The 21,706-nt window shown below is 36.0% G+C and overlaps 1 protein-coding gene across 2 annotated transcripts in view; it reads left to right on the top strand.

Annotated features, from left to right (window-relative positions):
* Positions 1–21,706, top strand: part of LOC150077282 (ecdysone-induced protein 78C-like) — a 496,295-nt gene that overhangs the window by 437,521 nt on the left and 37,068 nt on the right. For both annotated transcript variants that reach the window (XM_090386083.1, XM_090386082.1), the window contains exons 4-5: positions 3,097–3,308; positions 13,059–13,370. In XM_090386083.1, the coding sequence (XP_090242209.1) occupies positions 3,097–3,308; positions 13,059–13,370 (524 nt within the window). The remainder of the gene's footprint in view (positions 1–3,096; positions 3,309–13,058; positions 13,371–21,706) is intronic.

The following is a 21,706-nucleotide window of genomic DNA, read 5'->3' as shown; positions in this document are numbered from 1 at the left end:
CATAAATATATGATAACTTTATTTATCATCAATTTGCTATACATAGAACAAATAATTTGACCAGTTCCAGGGGGTCTGCAAAACGGACCCCCTGGAACTGGTCAAGGGGGCAGGCTGTGCTAGTGTGTACCCAGCACACCAATTGAATTACTGAGAGAAATGCCCATATGTCGTTGTTGTTTGTTATTTGGTTTTTAGGAGCATTAGCAACTAAGGGGATATGTGGTGGCCCTTTCTGCATCCTCTGTATTTGGTGGTCAAGGGCTCTAACACCGGTCTAATCAAGAAGCGTGTGCTATGCACTGCTGCTCCTGGCTACGGAGGCGCATCCATATGTCATGAAAAAAAACAACCCTACCATGAAACAAGTAAATGGTACAATTAGGGAAACTTCTTAGAAAGTTGTAATATCAATACCTGAGAAGTTTCCCTAATTGTAGCATTTAATTGTTTTATAATAAATACAATTTTCTTTTTTCATACATCTTGTAGACATAACCATATTTAATGTGTATTTCTCCTTGTGCATAAATGCACAATTTCGTGACCATCAATACTTATGGAGGTTTGTATATGTTGCGAATTTTATATTATAGGAGTAGTTACCTATTTGTCAAAGGCTTCAGTTCTGCAAATTGTAGCAAGGAAGAACTAGACATTGTTGGAGGGAATGGATGGGTGAGATGGTTTTTTTTTTTTTTTTTTTTTGCCCAACGCTGTATACACTTTTTTTTTGAAATAATTGCTACTACTAATGCCAGTGCTAAATTTTATAAAAGTTATTTTGCATGGCTGTTTTCCAGCTGACTTGAATTGAAGTTGTATGGACTCAGTTTCATTTATATACTAATGACTGGAACTATTCAGACAGCACACACCACTTCATGGATATGTGTTCTGTGCCAAAAGTCCCTGTGTACATCCATATCAGCTCAGACAGACCACCATGGCGCCTCCGTAGCCAGGTGGGAAGGAGCAGCAGTGCGTAGCACACGCTTCTTGGTTAGACCGGGGTTCGAGCCCGTCACCACCAAATACGGAGGATGTGGAAAGGTCAGGGAATGACCACCGCATATCCCGGAGTAATATGGCCTAAGCTGCTAATGCTCCTAAAAACCAAACAACATCAGACGGACCACTATAAATCTGTTGGGTATATCTGTGTAAGAGAATCAGCACATTCAAAGCCAGTGTGAGTCATGGATTGGAACTTAGATTTGCAACTTGGGATGGTGGTTGGATGATATCAGTATCTACGTGCATGCAACTAACTCATCTGAACCTCTAAAAATCCATTATTAAAAGATGGGAAACTGTAGGTGTTATTTCAATGGAAGGAAAAAAGGTCTGGACAGCCTAACAAATTACTGAATGTGTTTGATGAACCATAAAGAGTGGTTAATGTCTCGTGCATGTTGTCTGTGGGGCCACAGAAGTATCCATTAGTATGTTAGCCCAAAGCTTTGGGTTTGCTTTGCCTCTGAGTACAGAAGTTCAGTTGTAGAGCATATGCATGTTAGCCCAATATCAGTTATCAGTGTAGATTGATATTGGGAGTAGTATGTTGTTCTTTGATGATCAGAGAATCCAGAGCAGTGACAGGTGTTGTTGGAGGAAGAAGCTTGCTACAGTGTTTTATTCAGATAGATATTCATGGTATTGATTGTTTGGAGAATACTTTCTATTGGGAGTGTTATCTCAACCATGAAGTTTAGTAGAGGCAGTCTGATTTATGGGACTGTTTCAACTGGCTCAGACTTTGTTGGTGCCAGTGCTTGAAATTATAATGCCCGTGACCTGCTTGGACAGTTATGCGCTACTTTCACTGTGGCAGCACCATGGAAATTTGCTGTAAATATTGACACAAAAACATCAAACTACAGCAAAGGTCATATGGAATTGGTTTGTGAAGAGTGACAGGAAGTTGGACTGGCTGTTACAGACCTTAGTCCTATCAAACACCAGTGGACTGAATTGGTGAGCCAGATTCAGCTGTGACCAAAATGGCCTTCATGCATACCATCTGGCAGCTATTTTTGCAGGAGGCATTGTGGATGCAATTTCTGAATTGTGTACTGGAAATTGTCTGAATGTATAGGCCAATAGGGTTAAGATTGTCATAGTCCAAAGGTGGTTCTATATTGTATTACATTTTTTAATTAAATGCCTTTTAACTACTTGTGTTCATGTGTGAATACCTTTTGACTTTTTAGTGTATATCAGAATACCATGTTAACACTCAATCTTTTTTTCACAAACAACCTTTGTTAAAGTGCACAGTTAATGTTATTTGACCTCTAAGTATCTTAGATTATGATTTCTTGAGAATATTTTTCATTGAAGCCTCTGTATTATTGTGATTCTTAACCTCGTGTCATTTGATATTGACAACATAAATGGAATGATCTGTATTTTCTGCTTTTGTGGTTGGGCTACTGTTTTTAAATTTCTTGATCCTAATAGTTGTCAGATTTCATCATTTAAATTATCATTGCAGATTGAAATTCATCTTTCATTCCACTCTGAATTTGTCTTTCATGTAAACAATGGATTTTCAAAAAAAATATGCTGAGGCCATTCAAGTTAAGAATAAAACATCACAATTAATTTGATATCCAGGTTATAAAGCATCTAGGTACTCACATCTGGTGAGTAATAGTTTGGCAAACCCAGGGTCCTGAGCTGGATATCATCATTTTTCTCTTTCTTGGTGATTCCCTTCTATTTCTGACTCTCGGGGTAATGTCGGATTTTTTTTTTTTGGCTGGTGCAGCATAAGCCTCAAGCTTCTTTGCACTATATGGCTAATAATGATTGAATCTTTATAAATAAATTATTAATGAATCCAACTCTGATTTTTAAAAGTCAGTAGAAATTTGATTGTCCAAATGGTGATGGTAGAGTTTCTGTTCTCTTCCTGTTGTGTTCTACTTTATTTGAATGCTATATTCAATTTTGTTCTTACTAACTTTTTTTTTTTTTTTGTGTGAACTAACTTAAGCATTTATTTTCAAGTCATGGTATATATTGTGTTATTATTTATCTATTCCATGTAAGTTTATTACTATTGAGTTATCTAATTAACTTTTTTTTTAGCTGTTCGTTATGGTAGGGTACCAAAAAGGTCAAGGGACAGGAACGAAGATTCACGAGTAACACAGTCAGAAGCAGACCAGTCAGTGCGAGAACAAGAAAATAAACAACTTGCAATGTATGACATAATTCTGACAATATCACAAGCTCATCATGCCAACTGTGCCTATACTGAGGAAAAGACGAGAGGCCTTGTTCGGAAGCCAGCGATATTTGTAAATCTTTAAAATTTTCTCTTCAGTTATCCTAAAATTTAGTATCTTAACTTTTTGTGGGTGAAATCAATTATAAATAATTGATGTGAAATATGAATAACACTAATTAAACTATGTGAATTGTTATGAAGTATTTATGTACAAATGTTTACAGCATATTTTAATCTAAAACTCTCATTGTAAGACTGCTTAGCAGTTATTTGTTGGGTTCCATGTTGAATCCTGTCATCAACACTAGTCAAGCAAGAATTAAAACTAACAGCATGGTGTGTTTTGGGTGGGGGTAGAGAACTTTTTTTATTATTGTACATAATAAAACTCATACAAAATTCACATTTTAATATTATTATTCATACTTCACATCAGTTATTTAAAAAAAACATGTAATGTCCTTTCAACAAATAACTATAAATTAATAGTATGTAACTAAAAGATTTATTTTTTGTTTGGACTTAATGGTGCAAAGACAACTGGGCCATAATGTGCCTAACCTGTAGTGAGAAGTAACATATGGTTTGTGAAAGGTTTTTTGACTAGAATTTAAAACACATTATAGAATCTAATTTGAGATAGATAAATATTTTGTCTACGTCTAGTGTATCTGCTAACAGTTGTTTTGTGAGGGGGGGTGCTTATGGTGGAAAATAAGCCAAAGGTAGCCTGTCAGACTCGGTGTATGATACAGCCAATATGCTAAACTGTGAGCTGTATAATATAGTTTTTGGTGTTTTGAAGGATTAAGTAGATGCATCTGGGTTAGTTAGGTGTGACTTAACTGCAATCTAGTGAGTATAACTTCTTGCCTGATATCTCTGACTGGATTTCCATGCTTTCAGGTCTTTCCTTATACATTGTTGGTTTGGTTTTCCCAGATTTGTTGCAATTTTTGGTACATCCTTGCTTAATAAACTTGTAATTTGAGATTGGTCTAAAAGATATATGAAGCATAAATTAGTAAAATGGACCAGTGTTATATGCTTACAAAAATAAATCACTTTTGCTTTCTGTAGTTGGCAAACCATGAATTGCTTAGTGATGAAATGCAAATTAAGCCATATCTAGACAATGTAGAAATGGAAATAATAAAAAAATTATAAGTAGTATGCAAAGTAAATCTTGTTTATATGATTAGTGATTTCCATGTCATAGGTGTGATAAAAGCAGATGTGATTACAATAGCAAGCAAAAAGCACTATAGTGCTGCAGATAAAAGATTATTTGCAGTACCATGATGCAAATGGAAGATTATACTTTCTTGATAAAGGATTATTTGTTTTGGGAATACCAGTGTTTAAAAAAAAAATTTTTTTTTTGTTTTATGTAAAACATCCTTGGCTTGGAAGAGGTTAGCAAAATCCAAGCCAATGGCCTAATTAACCATTTGATTGAATAGTATGACATCACACTCCCTGCAGTTACTACTGCTTGTAGTATGATTGCAACAATACAAGTATTTGATTATAAAAACTTGTTTTGTTGCAGTATCAGTCACTTCAGTGTCATTTTTTATGACTGATCAAATTTACTCAGTTCAGGTGCCCCAAGGATGTTTCACACACAAAAAAAAAAAAAAAAAATCCTTTGCAAAGTGGATTGCATCACACAGAGGATACTAGTAGCATTTTAAATGAATTTGAAGTACTGATTAAGTCATTGAATGCAGATGTGGTGTCACTCAGACATAAGTGATGTTGAATTAAGTGTGGAATGTTGAGTCAGTTTGGTGTCATGTAAGCACTGGGAAAACAAAGTTGAGAGGAGTATGTTGTAGGATTAATGACTGTGGTGAGTATACCAAACAACTATACATGGAAATAGTGGGCCAGCAAATCAATGTCTCATAATGGGGGGGGGGGTTAACTTTCCAGAGGTTGACTGGAATTTGTGGGTTGGTCACTCCCACACTAGTAAGACTATTGTAGGTTTCTTGGGTGACTTTTCTACAACAGCATGTTGTTAGCAAGGTTTCTGTATATCATTGAAAAAACCCAATGAGCAGTCCTGGCTGCATGTCTGCACTGCTCAGAATTTGTCTGAGTGCACAATTACCCCTGGGGCTTATTCATACTCCACTACCCTGAGTGACACATTACAAGTCACACAGTTGACAAGTTGTTCTGGGCTTACTGCTACCCATATGCAGTATCTTGTATTTGTTAAACTTCAGTTGCCATTTCTCTGCCCATCGACCCAATTTTCCTAGATCTTGTTGCAGTAGCCAACCCTGATGACTGTCATTAACCACCCTGCCAATCTTTGTATTATCTGCAAACTTAGACATTAAACCTGATATACCTTCATCCATATCTTTGACAAATATTGAAAACAACAATGGCTCCAGCACTGAACCCTGGGGAACTCTACTAATAACATTAGTCCACAGAGCAGTGCCCATTGATAATTACTGTCTTCTTCCACTTAACCATCCCTTTATCCATAGGAATAACTTGCCATTAATGCCACATTGCTCCATTTTGTACGGCAGTCTTTTATGTGCAACAGTAACAAAAGTCTTAATCTTAGTATATGATATCAAAATTACTTTTTGCATCAATTTCCTTCTTTACTGTATTGTAGTAACCTATCAAAATGGTTAGGCAAGATTACCTCTTACAAATCTGTGCTGTGATTGCAGTATAATTGCAAAATGCCTGTCCAAATGGTCCTGTATTACTTTAACTAGTGACTATTATTTTCCTGGGAAGAGACATTAAGCTAACAGGTCTAATTACTCATCTCACCTTTTGATCCCCTTTCATGAATTGGGGGATATATTTCTGCTATTTATATGTACAGTCACTATTCTTCACTTTCAGTATCATTTGTCTTTTTGTATTACTGCTCATTGCTGCTGATTTGAATTTGTTTTCTCTTAATTCTTGTTCTACTTTTCTTGTGTTAAATCTTAAGTCCTCTCTGAGTCTTTCTAATGGCTTTCCATAACTCAGTATACAGCAGGCCCTCGTTATAACATGGTTCACTTTACGCTGATTTGCAGCGATAGGTGGTTGCAACCACCCATCACTGCTGTAATAGCATCAGAAAATATTCTTGTACCTATTATATTCAAGTGTATCCCATCCCTGTAAAATCAGTTTCTGTTAACAAGCACAGACAACATTGTCTGCCACTCTGGGCAGAATGGAGACACTTTCAAATAATTCCTAACTTGACTTTTTGCCAACAGTGTCCTATACTTGGTAAATCCTTAAATCTCTTACTCTTAATGTCATTAGTGTCAACCAGTACAACAGTATCACCTTGTGTGCCCTTAAAAGATATCTACTTTTGTCCCCCCTTCCCCCCAGTAGACACACCCTGGTCCTATTCCATCTATCCTTCTTGCACAACATATTTCCCTGACAATAGTGACCAGCAATAACTAGCTTCAGTGGGACTAGAGCATTCTGCCTTGGAGATTATTGCGATTGCCAAAAGAAAGCTCTGGCATTGAGTTGGGCAGCTGAGAGCTTGATTCCCTCATTTTAATTCCTTTGAGGGCATCTTCCCTCTTTCAAGTGCCCATCAGAACGCTAAGTTGGGGCTAATTTCTTCACACTCTCTGCACCTAGCACACACAAGGACATGATCCAGACATGGAGAATGTCTTTAGAGTGGACCAGTAAATCAGGGTGTGTTATAATGGATGATTTTAACTTTCTAGATATTGACTGGAACTTGTTGGTCACAAGACTTTTGTTGATTTTTTTGGATGACCTATTTTTTTAAAACAGCATGTTAGAAAGGAAACAAGAGACTGTAGTATTCTTCATCTGATTATTCATGCATTAAGAATCTGCAGATAAGAGAACTACTGGGTGGCAGTGTATTGATGTGGTACTACCATCAAGGGTAAAAGGAAGGAATTTTACTTTTGTAAAGATGACTATAGACACCTTTATGAAAAGATTTGGTCCCAATGCATAGAATTTAAGATGTCTGAGGTGGTTTCAGATATCTTAAATTCTTTGCATTGGGACCATTTGAAGTTGTTACCATCAGCCAATTCTAAATGGGAAGCATTCAGGGAAATAATCAAAGAAGCTACAAGGCTTTTCATACCAACTAAGAAATACCATTCAAGGCTTAGACCTAAATGTGTCTGAACTAATATTATCAGGTGATATAGAAGCCCATGATGGATATAAACTAGTCTACAGTCAAGTCACAAAGCAGGTTAGGCAAGCCAAGACAAATTGAGGAATCTTTGGCAAAGGATGCAAAGATAAACAGGTAGATGCCAGAAATTTATTAAATTCTAATTGAGCTAGATAATTTTATAATAATGGAGAGGAAAGTAAGTGGAAGAGAAATTGCTGCAGTTTAACACCAAGGGCACCTGTGGTAGATGGGATGTATCCAATTATATTAGAGGAAGCAAAGGAAGTAAGCAAACCCTTAGCCATAATTATGATTGCATCTTTGGATTTAGGGGAGGTTTCTGTGAACTGGAGATAGGCAAACATATTCACAAAGGGAAAGCAAAGAGCAACATGAGTAATTACAGACCTGTTAGGTTAACTTGTGTTCCTGGGAAATAATGGCCTGACTGATTAGAGAAGTAATGCAGTTCTACTTTAGTCACAGCATGAGTTTGTTGAGGGGAAATCTTGCCTGAACAATTTGATTGGATACTCTGATGCAGTAACAAAGGACTTGGATTTCAGGAAATTTGATAATATTGCACTTAGATGAGTTATCAGTGGACACTATTTGTGAACTAATGTTATTAGTGGAATTCTCCAGGATACAGTGCTGGGCCCATTGTTGTTTTCAATATTTATTAATGATATTGATGAAGGTATATCAGGCATAATGTCAAAGTTTGCATGTGGAGGATGGTTAATGAAGTTATGCTGTTACAACAAGATCTAGAACTGTTAAGCAGATGGCTGAAAAACGTCAATTAAAGTTTAACATTGACAAATGCAAGGTACAGCTGTGTTACTTTGAATACATTCACTCAGTATAAGAGAGGGATACACGCTTATAAGATTTACCACATTTGTTCATTCAACTTTTGTTGAATGAACAAACAAATAATATACAGTTTTCTGATTCACCTAGTACTGCAATGAACATCAAATATTCTTGCGCCTTTTCTATGTAAGTGTATCCCATCTATAGAAGCAATCTCTCCTGTTAACAAGCACAAACCATGCTTAGTAATATTCTACACAAATGAGCCTTGCACAATCTCTTGTCTGGGCAGAATTGCAGACACTTTCAAATTTAACCCTAACTTGCTACTTTTTCCTTAGCATTTTCCTGTGCTTCTTAAGTAGGTCCTCAGATCTCCTACTCTTAATGTCATTAGTGCTAACATGTACAACAATATTACCTTTTGTGCCCTTAAAAGATATCTGCTCTATAGTGTATCAACTTTTGTCCCTGGCAGACATACCCTAGTTCTATTCAGTATATCGTTTTTGCACAATATACACATTTTGTGCAATTTCCCTGACAGTATTCACCAACAATAACTACCTTCTGTGTGACCAGTGCAAGTCTTGGTGTTGAGGTGGGAAGCTGAGAGCTTGATGGGCACACAGTTTAATTTCTTCAAGCTCTCAAACACTCAGTAGAACACAGTTGACACCTAATGTCCTCGCACTCTCTACATTGTGTGCACATACACAAATACACCCCTCACTTAGCCATAGGTCCCTTTCCAGGTAGAACATCAAACAAGTAGTGCATTTCTGCCTCAATTTGGCGGAGTAAAAAAGTTATCATTTTCATCAAGAGTGGGAACTAGAATACTTTTTTGTATTGATAAAAGAAAATGTTTGATTTTCTGTGCTTCCGTGGCTATACCCAAAAAAGGAAATTTAGAAATGCACTTAAATGCACTCCATGGTAAATACCAATCGGATTTTCTGTCAAATAGTGAACTTAGAAAAAAATAAATTTAAAAGAACTTAAATCCAGGTTATTCACAGAATTTCTTCATGACACCTAATTTACAATCTAAAGCAGTAACTGTAGCATCATTTAAAGTCGTCTTCTTTCAAAAAAATGCAAACCATTTCCTGATGGTCAATTCATCAATGGTGTATTTTTAGAAATAACAGATTTTCTTTTTGAAAATTAAGAACAAAAATGAAATTTAAAGTGCTTTTCAAGATCTGTAATTATCTCTAAATACTGCGATGTGATGCATTGAAAAATGAGTAAAAATGTGAGTGAACAATTGTGCTCATATTGCTAATTGTATGTCTTTTTTTTTTTTTTTAACAACTGGATGAATCTACAGACGTCAGTGATACAGCTCATTTGTTCGTATGGTTTTTTGATGATTTGCCACTAGAGAAGAACTGCTGGTATGGTTTCGTTAAAAGAAAGAACTGCAGGTCTTGATATATTTAACACGTTCAAAAATTTTATTGAAAAAATTAAATTATCACTATTTAAGCTTGTATCAATAACAACAGATGGAGCTAAAGCAGTGATGGGACATCTTAATGGATTCATTGCATTGTGCCAAAAGGGTGGTGAATTCCCAGATTTTGAGTTATCACTGTATTATCCACCACCAAGAGTTAGCCAGCAAAAGGTTAAATGCTAAGTGTTATGGACATAGTTTTCAAAATCGTGAATTCCATCAGAGGACAATCTCTTCAAAGGAGACTTTTCAAAATGCAACTCAATGAAAATGAACCAGATCTGATTTTGCACAGAGATCTGAGGTGGCCGAGTCTGGAGTAAGATTCTACAGAGATTTCGTGATCTGCTGAATGAAACTAAAAAAAAATATTGATCAAAGGGGAGATGATTATCAGCAGCTACAAGATTAGGAGTGGTTGTGTGATCTGGTTTTTTTGGCAGATTTTACCAGTAAATTAAGTGAACTGAATTTGGAATTACAAGGGAAAAATGTGGGTGACATAATTAGTAGTATTTCTGCATATAAATATCAATTTTTGGCAATGGCTAAGGAGCTCAAAGAAAATTTGATCATTTTGCAAATATGCAAGATCATATGCAAAAATATCCTGTTTTTGAATTTATTAGTGAGAAATGTGTTTCTCAAATTGAGAAAGTTTTGGGTGATTTTAAAACAATTGAAGGCACTGTTCAATATATACAGCTGATCGTCGCCGTCAATTCTCTACCTGCCTCGTCAACCACTGGTGATGATGGAGTTCCCCAATTCATGTTCAAATGCCTAAGTCCGTACATTATTCTGCCACTTTTAATTATCTTCAACCAGTTACTTTCGAACCAGATTTTCCCACAGCAATGGGAAAACTATCTCATCAAACCTTTAGCCAAAGTTCAGTCGGCATCGAAACCTAAACACTTCCGACCCAACTCCTCCAGCCTGCTGAAGCTCTTGGAGAAGACCTTACTCCCCATCCTCACCAAGCAGATCTTGCCCAGTAATCCAGCCCAAATTCACTATTCCCTTCCAAACAGATCAAAGATCACAAATCTGCTAGCCACCACGAATACTACCTTGTCAGCATTCGAGAAAAGACACTAACTAGCTGTTACTTACTTAGACATCGAGGCTACATTTGATGCTGTCCAAGTAAACCAACTACTCACTCTCCTGGAATGCCACTTCCAGATCACAGGGAACGTACTATGCTTTCTCTCCTCTCTTCTGCAAAACAGAGTTATAAAGCTTCATACAGGAGATCGCACCCTTACAAGATCCGTCACCGCAGGAGTCCCACAAGGAGGGGTCCTTTCCGGCCTTCTGTGCTCATCTATCTTCCCATTGGTTGCACATTCTCGATGTGTACTGAGCTATACAGATGATATAAAGATATTTACTCCCATCATCCCTGGTCAAGACCTTGATCTGGTAAAAATGGAAATTAACAACACTCTCACTGCAGTCACATCTTACCTCTGCCAGTTCGGGCTCAAGATCAATCCTGCTAAGTCCGAATTCATGGTGTATTCATTGGAGCAAACTCCTTCTCTCCAGCCTTCGGTCGGCAACACCCTCATCCCAATTGTATCCAGCCATCGTGATCTGGGCATTGTATTAGACTCCAATCTTCGATTCAACGCCCACATAGCCATGCTCCTCACACATGCTTCAAGACTCCGGTGAATAGCAAAACAGCATCTCCTTCATATCAGAGATAAAAAGACAACCGTGAGGTACATAAGAACAATTATCTTTCCATCTTTACTCTATGCTGCTGAAATTTGGGCGTCAGTGGCACCGTCAATAAAGAAAACCACTCTTTGCCACAGAATCCTGGCTCCTAAAGTGGGCCAACAGGAAGCACAACCTTCCAGCTCTGATTCGTACCACGCAGCTTGCCAACTCTCTCGGGATTCCACGGCTTCCCACCTTAGTCGACGACCAACGCCTCCTAGCAACAGTCAAGATGATAACAGGCATAATCGCAACACCTTCATTCTGGGATACCTGTGGCTGGAGGATTCCACCTGCTGCCCTTAGGGCCAATCCCGAGCTCTACTCGCATTCAGCGCGACTCCATCTCTCGGACAGGTTCCTCCCTCAGCAGATGTTCAAGCAAACCCAGGCACTTGACGCCGACCTGAACAAATTCGCTGTTGACCGGACTTACAGGAAAAAAATTGTCTAGTAGGACTAATCAGCAATGACATGTGTACCTTGCATCTGTTCCTGTCTGATGGTGCTCTTATCTCGATGTTAAGCCAGCTCAATCACTCCTAACTCTCGTAAGGAGTTCTCTCCTTTGTATCAAAATATGTTTTCATTTGTAAAATTACCTGTTTTTGTAAATTAATTGTTCTATTTTCCCGGAAGTTTCGGAAAGCTGCAAAAATGTAAACCCCTGGCTTTTTGGCCGTGTAGGGCATTAAAGGTTATCTCTCCCTCTATTTCTTATCCATATGTTGATTAACTTTTTTAAACCTGTACAATGAAATTCTTGATGGTAGATCGTGGCACATTTTGAAGGAAAAAAGTAGATCGCATCACAAATTAAGTAGGCCATCCTTGTTAAATGTACAATATGGTATTTTGTTTCAGATGCTTGGTACTGTGAGGGCAAATTTTGCATTGCTTGCTACTAAATTGTACCTGAATATCTTGCCTCATGGTCTGCAGCTTTCCCACTCCAACTCTTTTTATGATTCACATTATACTAGCTAGTAACTTAGAGGTAAAGGCTTCTTTGGGGGATATATTGCTGCTGAATTCCTTTGCCATGATATAAGCATATTGGGGTATAAATCTACTCTGTATCCACTTTACATAACAGCATAGAAGCTGAAAAGAAAGTAGTGAGGATGCATTTGATGAAATGAAGGCATTTCTGATAAGAATTAGAGCTGATTACTTAGTGATGACTTGACATGTTATCATTCCTATTGCTTATGTTATTTCTTATCTTATATCTATTAACTATTGCCCACAGTACCATTTCTTTTTGTAACTCATAGTGAGATAACTTATTTATGATATTTTAAAAAATTTGGCTTTTTATTCAATTTTCTTTGTATTAAAATTGCTGAATGTTAGTGCAAATTACTAAAACCCACATGTGGTGGTATTCACTTGAATACTACCATACTTGGGTTTCTCATCAAAATAATTTTGCTATTATTTTGATGTGATATGTAGTACTAATATGCTTATTAAGACCATTAAAAAAAATAAAATAAGCTGTAATTCAGTTGTACCCTAGCTGGATAGGGATATTTAGAACAGAATGCAATATGGAATTTTTTTTAATTTAAGCACATTTTACAGTGAAGTTTACTTCATCTTTTAAGAAATGAAAAATTAATTTTCAGAGCCTGAATGACTTCCAGTCAGCTGCAGGAGATGGTCAGTCCACAGCAGATAGTTTGGAACAGCAGAAGATTGTCATGTGGCAGCATTTTGCCGTCCTTCTGACACCCTCCATCCAGAGGATTGTGGAATTTGCAAAGAGGGTTCCTGGCTTCTTAGATCTGACTCAGGATGACCAGTTAATATTGATCAAACTAGGATTCTTTGAAATATGGCTGGTTCACATTGCCCGAATGGTCAACACCCTAGATAACACCCTCACTTTTAGTGATGGCAGCTACATTTCACGTCAGCAAATGGAACTGATGTTTGATGTAAGTTGTACGAAGTTGCATTGCTAAGACAAATGATGTTTATTCCTTTTAGCTAGTGGTAAAAATGGATTAATTTTAATGTTTCAAGAAAAGCATGTTAAAATATTTAAAATATGTTATGATGGATTTTACGTACTGACATTTTATGTAAAATGGCTGATTTTTGTGTGATAATGTAATATTGCTATTATTCTAAATAGCTAGTTTTTCAGAAATGTTTCCATAGTATATATGTTCTTCATTCCTGAAAATATAAGTGGGGTTGAATCTAATGCTTTAACCTGTGGGAGTGTTTTGCCAGTTGTTTATGTGCACTCTGACAGTGTAGTGTTGCTGTTACTTAAGTATTGGATGTCCTTGTTAAAGGCCATTTCATTTTAACTGGAATGTTATCCTAGAGTAGTTTTTTAACCAGAGGTCTATTTCAAATTGAAATGTTAAAGGATGAAATGTGTGCGCGTGCGTATACAGGTAGCCCCTCGTTTTGTGCTGGTCTCACTTGCGCCAATCACTAACGCAATTTTTATTTATTATTTATTTATTTTTTTTTTTTTTCAATTTTTTTTATGAATTGAAAGTTTAAATTGTCTGATGATTTTGATTTTATCTGCATTTTACATGTGCTATGTATCATGCACGTGATTTAAGGACAATCTGAGCCAATCGGCAATTAGTGCATCCGTATCAGAGACAAGAGATTCCCACCCTCAAAGTAGCCACTTGGGGGTGCCAGTGGTAAAGGTCCATGGAGTGAAGCATTCAGTTGGTTGTTGTTTAGGCTATTTACATGTGTTGGAAATTTATTACGCAAACAATTTATTAATTGTGCTATTAATAAATTAAATAACAATAGTGATATCTGTGTGCAGTTTTTGCCACTCGTGTTATTAAATTTTTAATTTAATAGAATAAAGAAACTCCATATCTGGTAAAGTTCATTGAATCCTAGTGCAATATTCAGAGAATCTGGTGTAAGCCTGTAATGTGTGTGGGGTTACGAATATGCCTCCATCGACTATTACTACAACTATGAAGAATGCTAATAAAATAAAACAATCTACGTAATGTGGTAGGCAAAATTTTTGGTGCTGGAACCTAACCCTGTGATTTCCGATTGACTCCATTATATAAAGGGTTCTATTTGCACCTGTCCCCCCCCACACACACTGGAACCTAACCCCAATGTAAATTGAAGGGGGGGGGTGTTCTTAGTGTAAGTTCTGCGAAACTGGTTTAAATTTGTGAAAATGAATGGATTTTAAGGAAAATTCCATATTGTCCTCAGCCATTTGATTAATGCTTAAAATTAAGGACATCAAGGATTCTTTCTTAATCCTATGAAGCTCTGGCTATTATGATGAAGCTTTCTCTGATAATGCTTTTGACTTCATAAAGCTTTTGTAAAATAGCTGATTTTTTACTGTGATATCATTTCTTATAAGTGATCATGTGTTGCTGTAAAAGGGTGAAATGATGGCTGCAATTTTGTAGACTTGTCAAATTTTCAAAAGCTTAAACTTAGAGCCCTTTCAAGTGAAGTTTGAAGTAGCTTTGTGCAGCTTGCCATACTCTAATAGTGTCAGCCTGTCACAGCCAGGGCTTAACAAATATATAGCCATGGTGATTTTAATTTTACAAATTAGTGCTAATAGCTGTGAGGTTGAACTGCTAGGTCTTTGTTTAACAGTTGTTAAGGTCTATATGTTGTGAGCATTATCACTTTTGAAAGAGGTATGGTGTGACAGACTTTGTACAGACTAAACTATCAACATTATTTTATGGAATGAATCCTGTTAATGGAAGGAATGTGGTAAAGAATAATAGCCCAACCAATCATATCCAGCTTTTGCTAAGATAGCACAAAAATTAAAGATATAGTATAAAGTGTATAGCATTTCTTAATTAGTTTCTTATTCAGCATTTATGCAATGAATACTATTTAAATTGATCAGGGGGAAAAATAAATATTTGAGGATTTTTCATTCATATAAGCATTATAGTATATTCTCATTAATGCAATTGCAAGTTATTTGAAATGTAGTGTTTCAACGTAGATACTATTCCCCAACTAACACCATAGAATTTTACATCCATTTTATAGTATGGATAATTTGAAATGTCTACAATGAAATTTGACATCTGAATTGGGTCCTTTGACTTCTGAATAGCTTATATAATTCAAAAAATGCCAAAAACAATTACAGCCAAACATTATAATGTAATTGAATGGAGCTATAGCCAATTCACTACTGTATGATATGTTGTAATTATGCTTCAAAAAGGAAATTTTTAATCCTCTATCTGAACTGTTGTTGGTTTTTTTTAGGTGCATTTGGCACATATGCATATATTTGCCTCTTGCCTTAGCATTAATAGAGGCATATGTTGCAAGAAAGCAAGCTTATACATCAGCCGTTTTCAGCCCACTGCAGGATGCAGACCTGTCCAACTTTCACCACCAAATACGGAGGATGTGGAAAGGTCAGTGAATGACCACCACATATCCCTGGAGCAATATGGCCTTATTTGCTAATGCTCCTAAAAACCAAATAACAACTACCAACTTTCCAGTTCCTTCCGTTTTGTGCAATGGCTATCCATTTACTGCCCACGAACTCTTGAATTTCATCTTTCCATTGCCTTTGTTGTCTTCCAGGTTTTCTTTTTGCTCCTCTTAGGTACCATTCTGTTATTTGTTTAGTGCATCTGTCATGGCTTCGAGCTATGTGTCCTGCCCAAGTCCATTTCAGTTCTTTAGTTTTGATAGGAATGCCCTTTACTTGGGTGCCTCCGTAGCCAGGTGGGCAGGAACAGCAGTGCGTAGCACGCTTCTTGATTAGACCGGGGTTCGAGCCCGTGAACCACCAAATACGGAGGATGTGGAAAGGTCAGGCAATGACCACCGCATATCCCTGGAGCAATATGGCCTTAGTTTCTAATGCTCCTAAAAAAAAAAAAAAAATTCTTTGCTTGAGTTTCCTGCCCAACCCATGTATTTATTTTATCCAACAGTCTGATTCCTAATATAATTTGTTCCATTCTTTGTTGTGTAGTTTTCAGCTTCTCTTCCATTCATTTGGTGAGTGCCTAAGTTTCACTTCCATAAGTCATGGTGGGGAGTATACGTTGCTTCATTATTTTTATATTTCAGACAAATTGGGATATTGCTACTTGGTATGTGACTATTTCCTGAATGCTATCCATCTGAAATTTATTCTTCTCTTAACTTCCAGCCATTTATCATTATTACAGCTAATGACTTGTCCCGGATAAGCATATGAATCCACCTTTTCAATTTCTGCTCTTTCAATGATTATATCCCTTCCTGTGGCATGCTTTTGTTTTAACCGTATTTATCTTTAGTCAGAAATCCTTACTGACTGCATAACTGATTAAGATTTTACACAAATTCTTTGGGGACATGGCTTATGATCACAGTCATCTGTAAATCATATATGGTTTATGTACCCTCCATTCACATAAATTCCTTTCTTTGACCAGTCCAATCTTCTGAAAGCTTCCAGTGTAGCAGTAAACAACTTAAGAGATATTGTCTTCCTGTCTAACTCCTTTCTCAATTTTAAATTTGTTACAGTCTAGTAACAAATTTAAAGGAAATATTCTCATTTTCTTCAAAATCATAATGTATGGGATGTCTGTGCCTTGTCTTTCCATTGCCTTATGCTGTATGGAGTCAAATGCCTTTTCATAATCCACAAATGTTAGGCATAATTGTGTTTTATATTCATTTGCTTTCTCCATTAGCTATGATTGATTGTGAAGGTGATCCATAGTTGAGAACCCTAAAGCCAGCTTGCTCTCTCAGTTGATTCTTATTGAGCAATCTTTCTCATCTGTTAGTAATAACCCTTGTGAACAACTTGTAGATGTGGGACAAGCTAATTGGTCTATAGTTTCCAATTTCTGATTTATCTCCTTTCTTATGGAGTAAAATTGATTGCATTATTCCCCTCCTACAGAATATCAGTGTAAATACAGCATAGTGAACTCGTAATGGAAAACTACATAAGTAGTGTAAAGGCTTACATTTAATTGTATTTCATATTGTGACTACCTCGAATAAGTAACGCTTCACTAATAGACTATTGTTAATTATTCTCATTGGGCACCACCACCCAGACAGCACCATTTCAAGTCTTATTGGCCTATCCTTGGTGGGTGGGTAGGAACCCTGGTGTTATCATGCCAACCCAGTTGAAGTTATTTCCACAATATGAGATGCCAAAAGGTGTGCAAGATAATACTTAAATAAAATAAATGCTCAAGGCATAATATATTATGAGTTTAAAATACATTATAAAATATCAGTGTAAATACAGCATAGTGAACTCAATGAAAAACTACCTTAGTGTAAAAGCATAGATTTAATTGTAACTCATTGTGACTACCTCAAATAAGTAATGCTTCACTAATAGAGAAAACTGTTGCTACTTATTCTCAGTGAGCACCACCACCCAGACAGCAGTTTCAAGGCTTATTGGTCTATCCTTGGTGGGTGGTCAAATCCTATATTATTCCTCTGGGTGATGGTGCCCATGGGTGTTGCAATCATGCCAACCCAGTTGTGAAGTTATTTCCACAATATGAGAGATGCCAAAAGGTGTTGCAAGATAATATTTAAATTAAATTAAATTAAAAATATGCCTTGAACATTATATTTTATTTAAATATTATCTTGCAACACTTTTTGGCAATCTCTCATATTGCAGAAATAACTTCAACTGGGTTGGTATGATTGCAAAACCAGGGTACCTGTCTACCCACAGGATAGGCCAATAAGCTTTGAAATGGTACCACTGAGAATAAGTAACAATAGTCTAATCTATTAATGAAGCGTTACTTATTCAAGGTAGTGCAATACTTAGTAACTTGTTGAAGGTAGTCACAATATGAGATACAATTAAATTGATTCCTTTACGCTGCTTATATAGTTTTTCATTAAGAGTTCACTATGATGTTTTTGCACTGATATTTTAGTGTATTTTAAACTCATAATATATTATGCCTTGAGCATTTATATTTTATTTAATTATTCCACTGCTTAGGCATCATGCCTTTCCTAATGTATTTTGAAGTCTTGCCAGTTTCTGTGCCATGTCTCTTCCTCCTAATTTTAACAACTCTGTAGTTTCTTCAATGCATGGTGTTTCTTGACTAATTTTTTCTCTTTTTTACTTTAAGGTTCCTTGGGCTTTATTACTTTCAGAAAGTTATATTCCTCATATTTTGGTCCTGAAAGGTCTGCAGAAGCTTGAACTTGTTCCTAAGTTCCAGTACATACTGCTTTTCTCTTTTGGGCCTTTTTATTATTTTCTTGGGTCAGTTTTTTTCCTTTCTTTTCTTACATCTGTATCGTGTGCCCCTTGCCATTCTGTGATCACTTCCCACATTTACCTTGTTTAGGACTGTAACATCGTTCACAATATCTTCTGTTAGTGAGGATAGTCAATTTCATTAGTTGTTAATCCATTTGGGCTCTTCCTTGTCCACTTTCTGTTCACCCTTACTTGAAAAAAAGTGTTCATTACTGACATTCTTGAGATTTTGCAAATTGTACAAGTCTTTCACCAATTCCAAAATTTCCTATAGCACTGTTTTCTCTCTTTCCAACCTTAGCATTGAAGTATCCGATAATGATAGTGTAGTGGGTTTTCTGCTCATCTAGAAGACTCAATTTCGGTGTATATTTCTTCAACCTCTTCATCATGGCTTGATGTTGGTGCATAAATCATTATAACCTTTAGCTTGTACCTTCTTAGAAATCCTGAGTAGTAGTCTTGACATACTTTTGATGTCAAGATGTACTTTTGAATTCCAAAATGTTGTTTTTAATATCTTTATGGACCAGTAAGCCAACTCCACCTTCACTCTTTTTACTGTTTCCATTAGTATACAGCATATTTTCACTTGATAAACTAAGACTTCTAAGTGATTAATTTCTTCTTGTTTCGGCCAAGCTGATATTCTAATTCACATTTTCAAATTCCTTTTCCAGCTCTGTTATTCTATCTTCACCGATGAGTGATCTTGCATTGTAACAAGCCAAGTTCAGTTTCTGTGCATGGCAGCCTAGTTGTACCCAGAGATTCTTTGCACCCTCTGCTTCCACTCTGATCTGTAAGAGGGAGAGTGAAAGCCACTGAGGGCCATTTATTTTGTCATATTTGATAAACTGCTGGAGGGTTTGGTCTTTTCCTCTTCATGCTGACCAGGCATCTGGAAGAGAACCACTCTACACTTTTGTTGCCACCAAAGTGATGTAATAGTGCTTATTAATGAGGTGGCATGAGTGTATTTTAGGGAGGCAGGCTAACTGGACTTCTCCTAAATCTTCTAAAAGAAAGATATTAGATCCATCAGTTTTAGACTGGGTGTCTGATAACATACACAGTGAATGTTCCCCCTCTAAGCTTCTGAAACTTTTACAGCATCAGCCAATTAAAAAAAAAAAAAACCTTCCCATTTCACCCATCCATGTTGGTCCATCTGTCTGCAAATAACAACTCTACTCCCAGTGGATAGATTTTCACAAAATTTTATAGTTGGACACTTTACAAATATTTGTAATGCCATTCCAAATTTCATTAAAATCGGATAGATAGACAGAATCTGGGTATTATTGTTTATTTTTTCCATACAATTTGTATGTCAAAAAAATTCATAGATTAACAAATAAAATGTAGTTTTAATGCAGTGTTGTTAATTTTAGAGAATCTCTTATGCATGCTTTGCATGTAGTGTTATGTAAGACTCAAGTTATTACTTGTGAAGACACACACACAGACTTAAAAATGGAGTCATATGGGAGGAGGGTAATAAATATTGTACAGATGTAATGAATGGCTTCTAAATTTATAGAACATTAAAATATAATGTTCTATAAATTTATTAAGTGTTCTATAAAGTTGTAATCTTAGTAATTGATAAGGAGATAAACTACATTTATTTTCACTTCTGTCAATCATAGAAAAAGAAGTAAATGATCATTTACTTTAAGAAAAAATCGAATGTGCCTAAAACATAACACACTCAAGAAAACTTAACTGTAATAATTTGATTGCATTCTTATTATAGAAAAAGTGAATCCTGCCTTTTTATATGCATATAGTATTAGTCATTTATTAAGATTTGCTTGTTTGGTTTTTATGAATAGTTTAAACTTATTAAACATGTGCAATGGTGACAATCTTGCTTCATGCTACTGGAAATTGAATGTTTTAAAAGAACTAAAGCTCTGTTTGCAAATTATAAAGTCTAGTTACATTTCACGGAATAAAATTCGTACTGGTAACCTTGAATGTATAATCCACACATTTATGGGTGCTAAGGTAGGAGTCACTTCTCTCTCTCGTGTGCAGTTTGAATTTGATCAGATTTATTGTTAAAAGAATGAAGTTGACTGTTAAATCAAAGGTATTTCCATTTTGCCACAAATCCACAAGTAGACCACCATTCTAAAGCGTTTAGGGCATAAGCCTCAGTCTATAGGAGTCTAGACTATGTATAAATATAGTGCAAACACATCAGAAATACAAAGCTATATCTGAATAAATCAGAATATTAGTAAAATGGCATGGTTTTAAATTATCTCATTGTGAATACCTTCACAACGATTTGCCATGATATTGCACTACTTCGAATAAGTTAACGCTTCACCTAAGGAGAAGACTAATGTTACAGTATCCATCTGAAAATAAGTAACATTAGTCTTCTCCTTAGGTGAAGCGTTACTTATTCGAAGTAGTGCAATATCATGGCAAATCGTTGTGAAGGTATTCACAATATGAGATATAACTTAAAACGATGCCATTTTACTAATATTCTGATTTATTCAGATATAGCTGTATTTCTGATGTGTTTGCACTATATTTATACATAGTGTAGACCACCATTTTGAAGATTTCAAAAAAATTGCAGGAAGACAATGTGCTTAAATGTATAAAGCATGATATAATTATGGTTTCTTTAGAAATGTTTGTAGTTCTAAAAAAAAAAATTTTTTTTAGAGCATGGATTAGTCTTAAGGACAGAATGTGTGTATGTGCATGCACACACAAAATAAAGAAGAAAAAAAAAACTTTTCAGCTGAAATAAAAGTAAGGGTTCATAACCGGGAAAAGGAAACAGGATGTACTTTGAGGTGGGGGATATCTTCTATATGCTTCTTAAAGTGAATGAATTGTTAATGTAATTTATTTTTTCTCTTTTCACCCACTGGAATTCAAAATTTGATATTTGTAATCAAACACATTTTTCTAGCAGTTCTAAAGTGAAATCACTTTAGAACTGCTAGAAAAAATTTGTGTAAACTGGTC

The sequence above is a fragment of the Mastigoproctus giganteus genome, chromosome 12 (assembly GCF_048544385.1).
Source record: "Mastigoproctus giganteus isolate SK-2022 chromosome 12, ASM4854438v1, whole genome shotgun sequence".
In the NCBI taxonomy this organism is placed as follows: domain Eukaryota; kingdom Metazoa; phylum Arthropoda; class Arachnida; order Uropygi; family Thelyphonidae; genus Mastigoproctus; species Mastigoproctus giganteus.
The sequence above is the reverse complement of the archived record's forward strand: the minus strand, read 5'-3'. Positions and strand labels throughout refer to the sequence as shown.